The sequence below is a fragment of the Desmodus rotundus genome, chromosome 11, assembly GCF_022682495.2.
Source record: "Desmodus rotundus isolate HL8 chromosome 11, HLdesRot8A.1, whole genome shotgun sequence".
Lineage (NCBI taxonomy): Eukaryota > Metazoa > Chordata > Mammalia > Chiroptera > Phyllostomidae > Desmodus > Desmodus rotundus.
Genome location: NC_071397.1, coordinates 28,923,474 through 28,940,004, shown reverse-complemented (window position 1 = coordinate 28,940,004; position 16,531 = coordinate 28,923,474). Strand labels below are relative to the sequence as shown.

The 16,531-nt window shown below is 36.1% G+C and overlaps 1 protein-coding gene across 1 annotated transcript in view; it reads left to right on the top strand.

The window, feature by feature from the left end:
- The window catches only part of LMBRD1 (LMBR1 domain containing 1), a 108,973-nt gene extending 92,735 nt beyond the window's left edge, over positions 1-16,238 (top strand). The window contains exons 15-16 of the mRNA XM_024576616.4: positions 15,548-15,639; positions 15,775-16,238. Of these exons, the coding sequence (XP_024432384.1) occupies positions 15,548-15,639; positions 15,775-15,891 (209 nt within the window). The 3' untranslated portion in view covers positions 15,892-16,238. The remainder of the gene's footprint in view (positions 1-15,547; positions 15,640-15,774) is intronic.
- Positions 16,239-16,531: the final 293 nt, after the last annotated feature.

The window sequence follows — 16,531 nt, the reverse complement described above, 5'->3', positions numbered from 1 at the left end:
TCACCACACTATTGTCCATGTCCATGAGTCCTTTTTCCTTTTGGCTCATGCTCTCCATCCTTAACCTCCCCACACTCCTTAGCTGTCATCCTGCTCTCTCCCTTTGAGTCTCTATTTTGCTCGTTAGTTTAGTTTGTTCATTAGATTCCACATATGAGTGAAATCGTATGGTATTTGTCTTTCTTTGATTCTCTTATTTCACTTAGCATAATGTTCTCCAGGTTCATCCATACTGTCACAAAGGATAAAATTTTCTTTTTTTTTTTTACAGTAAAGCAGTATTCTGTTGTGTAAATGTCCCATAGTTGTTTTATCTGCTCATCTACTGATGGATACTTGGGCTGCCTCCAGATCTTGGTGATTGTAAATAATGCTGCAATGAACATAGGGGTACTTACGTTCTTTCAAATTAGTGTTTTGGGGTTTTTCAAATACATTCCTAGAAGTGGGATTGCTGAGTCAAAAGGCAGATCTATTTTTAATTTTTTGAGGTATCTCCATTCTGCTTTCCACAGTGGCTTCACCAATCTGTATTCCCACCAACAGTGCAAAATGGTTTCTCTTTCTCCTTGCCAGCACTTACATTGTTTGTTGACTTATTGATGATAACCATTCTTACGTGTGAGATGATAACTCACTGTGGTTGTAATTTGCATTTCTCTGATGATTAGTGTCTGTTGGCCATCTGTATGTCATCTTTGGAGAGGTGTCTATTCAGGTCCTTTGCTGAAGTTTTAATGGGTTGTTTGTTTTTTTGAAAAAAAAAAGTGTTGAGTTTTGTAAATTCTTTATACACTTTGGATATTAACATCTTATCAGATGTGTTCCCAATTAATATTCGACAGAGGAAGCAAGCACATACAATGGGCTAAAGATTGTTTATTCAATAAATGGTATTGGAAAAATTGGACAGATATGTGCAAAAAAATGAAACTAGACCATCTTCTTACACCACACATGAGAATAAATTCAAAATGGATCAAAGACTTAAATGTTAGACCCCAAACCACAAAAATCCTAAAAGGAAACATAAGCAGGAAAATCTCGGACATCGCTCATAGCAATATTTTATTGGATATATCTCTCCAGGCAAGGAAAACGAAAGAAAATATAAAAAATGGGACCGTATCAAACTAAAAAATTTTTGCACAGCAAAGGAAAACATCAACAAAATAAAAAGAAAACCCACACAATGGGAGGACATACTCGAAGAATGAGGTTTTAGTAGAGTAGTATGGGCTGTAGTAGTAGAGAATTGAGTGAAAAGATTTAACAATGAGGGAAATTCCTTATCTTTATGTAGTTTTTGTTTGGGATTTTTAGCATGCTTTCTAAATAGCTTTTAAGAATCCCACATGTTAAATGGCCCGTAAACTAAAAGCACATAGATATTACTTTAAATTGCATATAAATGTAATTTTTAGTATGAGATCATACTAAACTACATTCAGGAGCTTCGTATTTGGCTAAGTCCTCTTGAGTCTTTTTGCAAAATGAATGTTTTCTTAATTCTACATATCTCTTTCCCTAATTTATGCATTGAGGGAGAACAGAGTTCAGGTTTGAATATTTTTGGTTGAGTCATGCATTAAATACCCAGGTAGATGTCTTAAGTTGACAGTTGGGTTGGATATGGAGATCTGGAGAAGTTTATGCTGGATTGGTCAGGGGAAGATGGGGGAAGTAAAACTGTGAGATTAGTTGAGAAATTAGCAAGAGAACAAGTGTAAGTGAAGAAGAGGTACAAGGATGAGTTCTGTGACTATTCAATGTTAAGAGGTTAAAAAGAAGAGCAACTAGCAAAGGGGAAGAAAGAAGGAACGACCAGTGAGATAGGAGGGAAAATAGATTAATGTAGTTTCCTGTAAGCTGAGGGAAGAATGATAACTACTTCAAGAGCTGGGGTTTGGCAAATAAAAATGTAGAGACTTTATTCAAAGATACTATTACAATAGGAAAAGGGGGACTATTGCAATAGGGAGAACTCTCTGACTATGAGATCCTCAAATATTTCAGAGATCAGACCGAAAAGGGCTTTTCTTCTCCAGGAAGGCGTAAACAAGGCCAGAAAGAACCAGGAGTTAGTTACAGAGTGAGATAATCAGTGAATGTGCTTTCCTGAGGTCAGCCAGGAGGGGTTGTTCAGTAAGGGGCTCAGACTGTGGGCAGGGCAGACTTCAGGGCTTGGGAACAAGAGACTTTAACAAAAGTTTAAGTCAAATCAAGAATTGTGTTTTAATTGATCAGTGTGGAGAAATAGTTCAGCTACTCTTTCACAAACCAAAGAATGAGAATTTAGAGCGCCTGTGCCTAGCCTTGTTCCAGATAAACAGCAGAGGCGCCTATGAATCTCATGTACGTCATATTGGAAGGGGGGTTCTTTGCAGTAAGCATACAGAGGGTAATGGCACTTACTTAACTATTTATTATGGTGTCTGGACCCCTGGGCTCTGGTCAAATTTGACATTGTCAGAATAAGTTGACTCAGACCAGCTCTAAGAATTGACCCCTGTGGCGGTTAATTGGGTGACAAAAACAGTTCTGATGGCACATTGATGGCAAAACCTAATTGGAGCAAGTTCACGAGAGAATGGGGCTTGAATAACCAAGAATTTAGGTGATATTTATGGCAAAAATACACCCCATAAAAAAAAGCCAAATAAAATATCAAATTTCTTAAAAGTATCAAAGTGCTCATAGGGTATTAAGTAAAAAATCTGGGTCATTTGCTCTTAGTCACCATTACTGGACCAGCAGCATGTGGGAAGTTGTTAGAAAGGCCCATTGTTAGGCCCCATCCTAAGCCTCCTAAAAGGACACATGGACAAAACCAAGGGGGAGGGTGGAGGTGGGGGAGGGAGGTGGGTTCACCTGGGGTGGGGTGGAGGGATGGGGAGAAAAGGCATACAACTGTAATTGAATAACAATAAAAATTTAAAAAAAAAAAAAAAAAGAAAGAAACCCAAGGGACAGAGCCCCACAGCCTGTAGTTCAGTAAGCCCTCCAGGTGCATCTGCTGCTTCCGTGGCCTGAGTGAAAGTACTTCAGAGCAAAGGGGGTATTTACCAAAGTCAGTGTTTTTAAATCCAGTTTTCACAGCCATTTGAGGCAAAAGAGAAACAAAAATAAGGCCTAGAGTAGTACTGTCCAATGGAAATATAATGTAACTCACATATGTGATTTAAAATTTTATAGTAGTCATGTTAACAGAGAAACAGATGACTTAGATTGTATTAAATAGCATCATATTTAACCCAGTATATTCCAAATATTATTTCAGTATGTAACTAACAAAATTTTACTGAGATACATTATTTCCTCTTAAATACTAAGTCTTTAAAACCTGGTGTATATATTCTACTTAGTTAATATCTTAATTCAAACAGTACATTTTTATTATTAAATGAAACTATTGTACTCCTGTGAAATGTAGTTCTACGAAAGCAGTAGTGTTTAATAAAAATATTTTACACTGCCTTAGTTTTCAGTTTAAATTTAAATAAATTCAAATTAAGTAAAATTATAAATTCTGTTTCTTTCGTCTCAGTAGCCACATGTCAGGTACTTAAGAACCACGTGTTACTAGTGGCTGTCATCTGCACAGCACAGGTCTAGAGCCTTCGGGTCTGGTGGCACGCCAGAGGGGATGTGCCCTCTTACAAAGCTGAGTCCCCCCCACCCCTGCCCCAGGGATTGTACTATCATGTGAGGGTGTAGCAGAAGTAAATTTACGTTACTTCCAGAAAACTGACAGCAATGTCGGCCTTAGTGGAAGAATAGAAAGGGAAGAACCACATTCTCAAGAAGTTGTAACTACAGACTAGCTCTTTGCAGGTCACCGGAGTGAATTTCTCTCTCATGGAATCTCACTGGCAGTGCTGTAGGCACAGGGCACAGGTAAATAGAAGTCCTCACTAGAGAAATGCACCACCTTAACTCTAGGCTTTAGGGAATTTCCACAGAGGAGCACAAATACAGATACCAGAGTCAAATATTCAAGCACACAGGGAAACAGAGAACTAGAAAGAAATAACACGACAGCAGAAACAGACTTGCAAAGATCTGATATGGGAATTACCAGCATGGATTATAGAACAGCTATGATAAAAGGAATATGACCAGATCAAAATATTGCAAGGAACAACAAACTATTGAAGAATGAGTGAATGAAATTATAGCAGATTTGTAAATAAACCAAACACAATATTTAGAAATGAAGATACAGTAATTGAAATTAAACTCAGGGAATTACAGGTTAAGACCATAATGAGGTGTCTCTACAGACTGTTTATTAGTTTTAAGTAGCAGTAGCTGTTGCAGATATGCATATATACCATTCCCTAATACCGGTCAGATACGTATATCAGAGAAACAGGGCAGTATCTGCACCGGGTGAACAAAATTGTCATTATCGTGGGGCAGTGCTTCCATCTGTGCCTCAGGATATAACATCCTGAGAAGAATGGAGAACATCAGATTATGAAGAAATATTAGACAAACCCAAATTGACAATTGACAAACATAAAGTATAAAGTAACTGGCCTGCATGCTCAAAAATGTCAACGTCATAAAAGACAGAGGCTGAGGAATTGTTACAGATAAAAGATGTTAAAGAGACATGATATCCCAATGGAATTTTGAGCCTGGATTGGATCCTGTACTGGAGGATGAATGCACTGTAAAGAGTATATGGGATAAGTGACAGAGTTGGAATATGGACTGTAAAATTTTAAATATATATTATCAATGTTAAATTTCCTAAATTTAGTAACTATACTCCACTTATGTAAGAGAAAAGTTAAGAGGTTAAGTCACATAATATGTGGTTCAGCAAACATAAAATATGTACACATTGAGAGAATGTTAAAGGGGAAAAAAGCCACCACACACTACCAAATGGTTACTCTTTGGCTAATAGCTACTGTTTTAAAAACTGGTAGTACCAAATATAATCCTAGATTTGGAACTACTAAAAATAACTATTTCTAATTACCATTTTAGAGGTAGTATACATTGTATTATTTGTATAATTATATATTATTTACATATTTAAAAATTTGCACTTACATATGTTGTTTTTCTTAAATTTTATAAATTTAAGTTTGTATCCTCAATGGTTTAATGTGATCTATTTTGCCCTACAAAATGACAACACATTTTGAACATAAGAGTTAGTGAAGACAATACTATTTGGTAAGTTCCCTTAGCAATTTAGATTAAGAGGTACAAATTTTTATGAAAGTGAGTTAACCTTTTATGCTTATTTTTAATTTTTAATCTTCTATAAAATAATTCATCTCTCATATTTTCCTGTCACTTCTGGTATAAGTTTCTAACATCAAATGAATCTTGATATAATTATAGATATATTTAATTATGTAAAATGATTCATCCTTTGACTAGGTTTACAGAATCTATTCCTTGTGAAGCTCTATTCAGAACAGTTTAGATCCACAAATAACATTAAAAACTTCAGAAATTAAACCTCTTCTCTAAAGGCAGACACTATTTTAAAACTTACTGAAGAATTTAAAAAATATTGTAAAATAAATAACCCACCAATTTAAATGCAAAAATGGTGTTCTACATTTGGTGATATGCCCCATCTTTCTTAAACAATTTAAATTTTTATATAAATTTTTCACTATTTTTCAATGATAGACCAATTTTTCCATTTTATGTGAAGCTTTTGCTTTGAGAGCTATGAGCTGAAACAGGTGGATTTTGTGATCTAAGTAGTTTCTTATGATAGTGTCAGCAACCTAGATTTCTCCTTTCTGGTGGTTTTCTAAATTTACTCTGTTAACTCCACCATATTGTCCATTCCAGAGTAGCATATTTTAATAATTTCTAATAGACTATCTGAAGTCTTAAACTATTCCCTAATACTGACCAGTAAACCTTAAAGTGTTTTAATCCCATGGAAGGTGGGGAGCTGACACCAAAATAATGTTGCTCATGTTGAACAGTTCTAGACATAGACTCATTTCCCCGTCCATAGGTTAAGTAATACTGAGAACAGACAAAGATAATTTATCTACTTACTCCAGGAAATAAGAAAGTAGTTTGCTTATCAAGATTACTTTGCTCAATAAGGCTTGTTTGAAGGCATCTCATTTCATTGTGTCCATCAATCCAAAACTTGTATTGTAAATTTAGCTCAATTCTAATCAGTTCCCCACCTTGTAAGGTATTGATTAAAGTGGTCCAGCCCACTCCCACCTTATAAACCTTATAAACATTCCCTGTCGTTCCTTTTCTTATACTCCCTCATTGCAGCCTAAATAAGCTTAGCTCTGCCAGAGCAGTGAGGATTTCTAGTGGTGGTTTGCAGAATTGACAGTCGACAATAAATAAGCCTAGCCTAACTGTGCTGCCAAATAAGAGGGCATTCAATAATCTAATCAAATATCAGAATCTTAAATTTCTCTCCTATTTTCTAACTGCCATCTAGTTTAGCTGTGTGGAAGTGTGTGTCTTGTCGATTCTTCCAAACTAAGATGGAACTTTCCTTTTGTCTTCCACTTATCCTCACGTTAGGGGGTAGGAGAAGAAGTTCTATTTCTTTTCTGTGTCTTAAACATTTCCTTAGATGGAAATCTTGAAATCGTATTCACACTTTCTTGGTTTTTCTAAAAGCTAACCAGTTTCCAAGGCTCGTCATAGTTAGATCAGAAATAACAAACAAAAAGAAATAACTGGATATTTACCCATCAATGAGGACACTTGAAATTATGTCACATACAATATATATGGATATATAATATCATATATAGTAAGGATATAGCTTTATGTTTTAACATAAATATATATACCATATAATGGGAGGTGGGAGAGTATATTTATTATCTCTTTTATGCTTTTATTGCATAAATTGTCTAAAAGTCTGGCTGTACCTCAGGAAAATGAAATTCGAAGTAAAGATAAGTAAATATTTACTCTATTTTTTCATTGTTAATAGTTTGTGTAATTAAAGAAAAAACATTGTTAAGCCTTTTTATGGCTAAAAACAACCAGAGACAAGATAGTGGCATTCATCTGCCAAGTAATTACTGATTTTTAAAAAGATTTTATTTACTTCTTAGAGAGAGGGGGAAGGAAGGGAGAAAGAGAGAGAGCAAAACATCAGTGTGCAAAGAGGCCTATACATCAATCGGTTGCCTCTTAATGCACCCACCCAGGGAACCCAGCCCACAACCCAGGCATGGGCCCTGGGAACCGAACCTGCAGCCTTTTGGTTTGCAGGCTCGTGATCAATCCGCTGAGCCACACCAGCCAGGGCAGATACTGATATTATAGAGGACTTTTTTCCTTTCAGTTTGTTGAAAAGTAGGATTGGGAGATAGTTACTGAGACTCTTAAAAAATTAAATTCTTAAATTCTTGATACCATGTTTTTCTTAGAATATGGAATATTTCTACTTGAACTTCCACGTTTCCAAGGAAATTTTATTTAGAAATCTTAAGTAAATAAACAATATTACTCCAGCACCTACACTATTACTAACAATGCATTCAGGTTAATTTTTTACTCTCCAACCCATGCTTTGGTCTCTGAGCAAAAATAAAAATTGAAAAATGTGTTTTGTAGGAGAGACTTACTTCTATTTAAAACCAGTGTTATTAAAGGAGTTACTATACTAGTTGATACTTGATTTTTCATCTGTACAGTTATAAATAAAATGTTTTTTTTTTCAGGTTACACATTTTTATTTTTTTATTTTTTTCCCTTTTTATTGAATGTATTGGGGTGACACTGATTAACAAAAGTATACAGGTTTCAGGTGCACAGTGCCACAGCACATCAACCGTGCACTGTGTTGTGTGTTCACCACCCTGTGAGGTCCCTGCCCATCACCATCTGTCCTCCCTGTACCCTCCTTCACCTCCCCCCACTTCTCACCCTCCCCCTGGCAATCACCACACTGTTGCCCGTGTCCATGAATTTCTCTCTCTTTTTCTTTTCTGTTCATTCCCTCTACAGCTCCAACCAGCCCCCCAACCCCACCCCTAACAGCTGTCTGAAATCTTCATATTAATGAAAGCCAATTTTAACAAGCTAAAAATGAAGGTGATCAAGGGGTTTCATTAGAAACTAAGCCTTAAGCATTGAGATTAAAAGGTACACTGGTGCTTTGTGATACAGTATTTGTTTATATCTCCTGTGGTGCTGTGGGCCCAAGTGGATGGTCCATAAAGATAATTTGAAATAAAAACAGTCCTGGACTCTGTGTTTGTTTAAAAGACAGGTTTAAATACGGATTATTAATTTAATACCTCCTACCTCATATTAAGTGAAGCTAATAATTTTAACTTTCTAGAATTCTGTAACAACAAGGTCCAGTTCAGAGAATATACATCATCCTTTCCCTCAAACTCAAGAACGTGGGGCAGTGGCTTTAAAAAGTATTGTATGATCTTTTGTTTTATAGTCTGCAGATTTGGGAGTGGACATGGGAAAGTTAAAGATAGATTAGTCTATAAGATGAGGTTAAATCAGCTTTGTTAGAATTGTGATAATTTTTGATAGCCTTGTTTATTTAGAAGATTGTCCTGGTTGAGGAATACAACATTAAGTGATAGCTGTTGCAGTGAAGCACCATTAGAAGATACTGACAAATCATAGTGATACTAAGAATCATAGTCTTGAAATTCTGTTAGTCTTGAAATTCTAAGACAAACTTATTTCTTAATTTCTAGCAGTCCATATGATCATTCACTTACCCGTTATTCCTGAGCTTTCTCATTTAATGAAAGGTTTTTGCTGTCTGTACTGTCAGGCACTATTCTAGGTACCAGTGGGACAACAGTGAACAAAACAGTCAAATATCCCTCTCCCCGTGGAGTTTACTTAGTAGAAAGAGACAAATAAGTATGTCCAGTGGTAACTGTTAGAGAGAAAAAGAGCCAAAGGAGAGTAACTGTTGCCCAGAGGAGGGATGGTTTGAAATTTTAAGTAGTGTAGAAGGGAAATTCTTACTGAGAAGCTGACATTTGAGCAAAACGATCTTAAGGACGTAAGGAGGAAAGGCAGCTGAAGCATTCCAGGCCGAAGTAACAGCAGGTGCAGGGTGGCAAAAGGCAGAGGAACCATGAGCAGTGACATTAAGAACTTCAGCTTTTACTTGCAGACGGAAAGTATCTAGATGAGATTGTGAGTGGAAGAATGACATGCTGTGATTTACGTTCTCGAGGAATCACTTTGACTGCTGTGTCATATACAGACCAGCGATCGGCCAACTTTTCTGACAGACTAGGCAGTAAATATTTGTGTGTGTGGTGCACGCACTGTTCCCCTCTGCCGTTGCAGCACAGAAGCTGCCACAGACAGTACATTATGGATGGCTGTGGCCGTGCTCCAGTAAAACTTAGAAGAACAAGTGCTGGGCTAAATTTACCCTTTTGGGTTATAGCGTGCCAGCCCCTGAGATAGATCATAATAAACCAAGGGCAAAAGTAAGTTGACAGGAGGCTTTTGCAGTGTCCAGGGGAGAGCTTGTGGTAGTGGTGAAAGTGGCAAGCAGGCCAGATTCTGGATATATTTTGAAGGTAGAGCCAGTAGGATGTGAGGTCAAGGATAGGATGTGAGAAAGATCAAGGGTGATGCCCTGTTTTTTAGAGTCTTAATTAGAAAACGTTGCTTTATATTTTACATTCTACTTTTGATATTATCTAGAATAATTGTTTTTAAAATCTATTTGCAGCTATTAAGGTTATACTTTTTTTTTTTTTTTTAATTTTGAGCCTGTTGGTTGGCCTTTGTTTTGTTCTTGGTATTCCTTCATAAACTGAAAACTAGTAAGATAACCTAGTAATTTCCCAGTCCCATCATTGGTCATTGCACACTTTCTCATTGGGCTTCCATTAGAGCTGAAAGCATGTGCGTAGTTGTAATGTGTGGTATGTGGGGTTAGAACATTACTTCATGGTCAAGGACTAAAGCAAAATAAAGATGTTAGCCTGTTAGCGATCTATGGATAGCCCTAAATAAGCCCAATCTTATGAAAGTAATATACAGAGACTTGCCTTATTTTCGTAATATGTGTATGAACGTGTTTAAAACGCATAGATAGTTCTTGGGGAAAACAGCACAGTGACTTTTGGAGTATACTTACCGACATCACTATTTCTTTTACTATTCTTCAAAGCAGAGTTACCTTCATTCACTCTTTCTCCACACCTAAGCAGTGTCTAAGGGATGCAGAGTCTGTTTGCACAACGATCCACACATCTCATCCGAATTACATCTCACGTGAATTGCTGTACCTTTCAGCTAGTGCTCCACTCTGACCCACTCTACACAGTGCTGTTAGCTTAACTGTTGGGAAGCGGCGGCCATCAAGCATATGTATGGAAAGCCAAATTTATTGTCCTGTAGTTTCCAGGTGGGATGTAGTCAGAAAAAGGGCCTCATTGATACTGGCTGGAACCACCAGCTGCGACAGCCTGATGTGTCCACTGTCAGGTGAGGGTGCCATGCAGACCACAAAACTGAGTATTGATCAGAGAACCATTTCTCCTGCTTTTTCCTTGAGATATAGGAAGTTACTTGGAATTGCAGTTCTTTGCTAGGTGACATTTTGATCGCTTTGCCAAAAGTTCAACTAAGACAATAGAGCAAATTAGGTGTAAGTTTCCAAGTTTTCTGGATTTTCCAAAGCCAACCTAGGTAATTTCGTGAAACTTCTCAGCCACTTACTCGTATTTGTAGATTCTTGCTTAAGGTTGCTAACTCTTAAAAACATCCACCTTTCGTTGTTTTTTTTTTTTTTAATGTAGATTTCTCTCCAAATTTAATTCTAGATCAGTCTATTCTGTTACTATCTACCACAAGCAGATATTATCTCAATGTCACTTATAAAAACACCAATACTTAGAAGTTAAATGACTCACCCAGAATCTCATCGTATATAAGTGGCAGACCCAAGAATGAAATGTCGATTTTCTGTGTCTAACTTTAATATTTTCTACTGAACCCCTTAAACTACTGTCATTTTATAAAAAAGATAAAGTAACAGAAAATAATTGTTTGATATTTGACTGGCCTAGGACAATTAGACTAATAAATAATAAGTCTTATTAATTTAGAGTTCACTGGTACAGTCTGTGCTTGTTCCTGTAGGTGATGTGCTGGTGCCTGCCTTTTTAACTCCCTTCGATAAGTTTTCGATGGCCAATTACAATACAGATGTAATTAGGAGTATCTTTTCTTAAAGAAGCAACACATATTTTAGCACTTAAGAAACACCTTAAATTTAACTTTCAGAGCCAAACACAAACTGTGCTAGCTCTTAAAAATAATCACTATAAAATTCATTCTTTAGTGCAAAAAAATCTGGCAAGTGCTATCTTTATTGACCTGATACAGTTTCTATATTCATATTGGGTGGCCAAAAAATCCATTTGGTTTTTTCTGTAAAATAAAAGACACATTTTTCATTTTTACCAATATAATAAAACTATTTCTTTTAGAATTTCTGTGATTTTTGATGTTCACCAATCTTCTTTTTACCCAGCTTCTGCAGTGAGATTTAACAAAATATTGATTTAACTGTATGCCATTTTTTAAATTTTAAGGTAAATATACAACTTTGATTTTTATTAAGTATTTTAATTTTTTATTTGCCCTCCCTTTTTTTATTTGGATGTATGTTGCTAGTTTCTCAAATCTTTTTATGTGTGTGTATTTCGTATGCTATAGATTCACTTGACAGCAAAACCTATGACTCGCCGGGGTTTCACTTCCAAACAGCTCTCAGCCCCAGCCTTCCTCTCTGTTCTGACAGCTCGTGTTCTCACTTGGGTTGTCTCCTGACTTGGCGAACCTCTTACACTCAGTTCTCACTGTCAATCTGCATTCCACTCATGTAATTAATTCGCTTTCTTAAAACAGTTTGATAAATAACTTCTAATCATCTCACAATATTGTCCAAATTCCTCAGCCAGTATACAGTTAAGATTTCTATGTGTATTATAAATATTCAATAGCTGCAAGACCCTGATCAGAAACCAGAGTTTGTGTAATCATGGACAAGCATGAGAAACAAAGTGCCATTCTAAATGGTCCAGTCCCTCCTGCCAGTTTGTCACTCGTCAAACAAAATATTTGCTTTAATGTATATTTGCTTTGGCACATGGGTTTTCTCAAGTGCCTCTCTATATGCATATGTAATATAAGGATTGATTGTATAAATAAAGCACAGATATAGTCTAATTCTAAGTTGATTTCAAGTGAAGATATAACATGATGACTTAATTGTAGCTTAAATCAACACTAAATGCTGTTTTCAAAAATATATTTTAAATAGAAGGTGTCTTTATCATACTTAATAACTAAAGCTGTCTCAGTAGCAGTCAGAATACATTAACAGTGACATACTAGTAGTCTAAAAGGAAAAAGGAACTATATAATATAAAATTTATTAGGTATATTTATAAAGCTGCTAATACCTGAAAGTAATGGGTTATTTGCACTTTCTGTTACGTATCTAGTTTGATGATAAGTGAGAAGAAGTGGAAGAAGTGTAGTAGTAGCATGATCCAAAAGTCTGATTTTATTCATGTCCTCGAGATGCACTTTCTAGGCTCTTAAAATTTTTATTTTGTATAACCATCTTATCACTAGAAAGAAATTTTTTATCTGAGCCCCTATTTTTAGCATCTCTTGAGAATGGTGTCCCTTAACATGGGTTAGTTATCCTTGAAAGCAATAAAGAAGATAATTAATCTTAACTGTCACTTTGCATGAGGATTTTGATATATAGTTGGTCTTATTTGTGTTTTCATATCCATGGATTCAACTATCTATAGATTGAAAATATTTTTTAAAATTATCACAAAGTTCTGAAATCAAAACCTGAATTTGCCCTGTGCTGAGCGCTATGCAGAACCCACGTGAGTGAAGAGAGGCGTAGCCTGTGTTTGCACATGGGCTACCCTGCTGTGGCCTATGTGCGAATTCAGGTTACGTGCAGTACTGTGCCATTTTATATCAGGGGTTTGAGCATCTCAGATTTTGGCATCTGCAGGGGTCCTGAAACCAATCCTCTGTGTTTACCAAAGGACAGCTGTGCCTCGTTTGTTCTTTAGAATGACCCTGTAAGGAACTCTGGTGCCCACTCACAGGGTGGAGAAGTAGCCAAATGGTATTTGACAGTAAGTCTGTCACAGTCCGAGCTCTTCAAAGACTTCACTATGCTGGACAATTTATACTTTCACTTTTGAAACATATGCAAATGTCTTGTTCTGACACCCATGGAATCTTGTCAGATTTTAGTCAAAAGAACTGGAGAATATGTTATTTAGCAATATTTTTAAATAAAATACCCCTTTTTATTTCTTTTTCATTTTTTTTTGAATTTTTTATTGTTCAATTACAGTTGTCCCCATTACTTCCCCATTACTCTCCCCTGCCCTACCCACACCCACCTGCCACATTCAGTCCTCTCACCCATCCCCCGTTGTCCTTGTTCATGGGGGACATGTTCTTTGATATGACCCCTCCCCTTCTTTCCCCCATTACCCCCTGCCCTTCCTCTCAGGTCACTGTCAGTTCTTTAGAAATTTGGTTTGCTTCAATAATCACTGAAGGTCAGGCACTCTGATAGGTTCTTTGGAACACACAGGCTTATCTATTGAAAAAGTGCTTATTAGAAGTGACATACTACTATGAAGCAAGTTCTGTAATAGAGGTGAGGATAACATGTGGTGGGAGCAGGATAAATGACTAACGAGCATCCTGTCTAGGAGCTCTTCTGCTAGACTGAGCTCCCAGTGTAGTCTTGGGTGCTATTCACTGTAGGAGAGGAGGGAAACGTTCGTTCAGCCACTGCTAGCTACATCAAGCCCTTTTGGTTTTCCTTAGGGAGCTTTGAATATTCATTCTAGACTTTTTTGTTGAGAGAGCAAAGAATATGAAGGAGGCCCTTGAGGGATCAATAGCTCAGCATTAGATCCATGGTCCTTGCATATGAAAAGAAGTTGCTTCTCTATTAAACTGCTTTGTACAGTTTGGTATTGAGCACTAGCAGTAATTGTTGAAGTACAGTGGGAGGAGTTAGAATAGGTAAGACTTAGAGTATCTAAATATTTCCATAATATCTAAAGCTTTACATAACAGGTCTTGTATTTTGATAGAATATAATCTAAAAGCTACTTTCAGAAAACCATGTGACAGCCAAAAAATAAAGTGTATTAGATCCTTTGTGTAATGAACTGGACTGTAAAATTCCCAGTTCAATTTTGTGTTTTAGGAGAAAATAGATAGTATTTATTGATTGAAGCTAAGAAGAGAGTTCATAAAATTAGAAATCAACAGTGCATTTTCTTAGTAATAGGGTGTGATATTGGTCTCCTAATTGCATGTAAAATATTTTGCCACTGTACATTTTGGATAAAAATATGCAGAAATCATAATCTCCTCTGTAATTAATAGACTGAATAGAAATTGTTTTGTAAAGGATTTTCTTCTTTTTTTCCCTTTTTTAAAAAAGACTTTATTTATTTTTAGAGAGAGGGGAAGGGAGGGAGAAAGAGGGAGAGAAACATCGACGATGTGTGAGAGAAACATAGATCAACTACCTCTCACACATCCCCAATGGGGGACCTAGCTCGTAACCCAGGCACATGCCCTGACCAGGAATCGAACCCCCGACTTTTCGGTTCACAAGCTGACAGTCCACTGAGCCACACCAGCCGGGGCAAGGATTTTCTTCTGTAATGAATAAAGGCCCTTTGAAATTTGTGAGGTTGGAATCCTATATTCAATGCAGCATATATAATTTCAAATCAGTTACATTATATTGTGCCACCCAGACCTTTATGAATGGTTTACTAGACAAGTATTTTCTTAGACATCATTTGCTAGATATATGTCAAGATCCATAGAGGACTTTGTAACCTGGTAGAAACAAAGTATTCAGATAAAACCAGTATGGCATCTGACACAAATATCAAATACCCAGTCTGCCACTTTTCCCTTAAGAGGTACCTTTTTTTTTGGAAAGACAAAAGTATATGATTTATTTTTAATTCAAGATATAATGCTACTTAAAGTTCCGTATGTAATGATTTTTGTATTTTTTAGGAGAAAAAAGAAAAGCTCAAAGAACCTTTCAAGTTTGAGCTGTTCTAAAAATTGGATGCTTACAAAAGTGCATCTTACTACTAACCACGTCTGATATTCTTTGTCTTTTCATGTTCATTAGGGAAACTTTATCTGTTTTGTTTTAGAACATGTCTGACACTCCTGGTTAAAATGCTGTTTCTATTTTAAATAAATGGAACTAGCCAGTATAATTTTTTTATACGTAAGAGCCAGGATTACATTGGTGGCATTGGTTTTAAAAACTATGCCGCATTAGTTGGTAATTTAAACTATAATAGGGGATCAAATGAGGGGCTTTGGGCATAGACCTAGATTTCAGTCCCGTCTCCAATACTTACTGTTTGACCTTGGTTATTAGTTTTAATAACTTCTCAGATACAGTTTTAATAGTCCATTTCAGAAGAGAAATTATTTCACAATAGTTTTTTATTTGCTTTTACAGATCAGTGTACTGTTACCCGGACCTACCTATTCCTTCACAAGTTCTGGTTCTTTAGCGCTGCATACTATTTTGGTAACTGGGCCTTTCTCGGGGTAAGTATGGGTATCCCAGGCATTATTTGACCCTTAGCTTGTTTGTGTCATAGTAATGCCATTGGATTTTAAAACCAGTATTTTCTGAGTGACTTCACATTTGGGAAATAACTTACAGTTTATTTAAATTTACAGGTCTTCTTGATCGGGTTAATTGTATCCTGTTGTAAAGGGAAGAAATCAGTGATTGAAGGAGTTGATGAAGATGATTCAGACATAAGTGATGATGAGCCCTCTGCCTGTTCTGCCTGAAAGCCTCTGTCTCAGAGGTTTATAAAGCTGACTGCAATATCTCATGCATTTTTAAAGTGTTAAACTACATTAGGATGAACTGAATAGCTTTCATCAAAAAATGGGAGCATGGCTATTAAAAAAACTATATTTTTTATGTTTTCTGAAGTAACATTATTGTATTATAGATAAACATTTAAAATTGCTGTAAAACACTGTGTAAATATAAAACTACCAGCTTTGTGAGCGAATGTTTGTGGAATTTTTTTCTCTAGTATATAATAGTGTTAAATTGATTAAAAATCTCCCAGAATTAATCTTCCCTTTGTCACTTTTTAAAAACAATAAATCACTTGTGTCTGTGCCTTTGGATCTCTGAGTAATGTGGAATTTTAAAGTGTCCATACCTGATTGTCTAAAAATAATATTCACAATATACCTGATAAATAAATGTTTCTCTCCTATGCATCTTGTTTTCTATTTTTCCACATTAAAACATTAGTGTCATGCAAATAGATTTTATGAACAGATTTCAAGCTACTTGGTTCTCTGAGACCATGACATTCCAAGATGTGTAATATTGTTTTTGTTTAGCTATTAATTTATTAGATATTTTCTTACCACCTCTACAGTATATAAGGCATATACATTGTTACAGGTA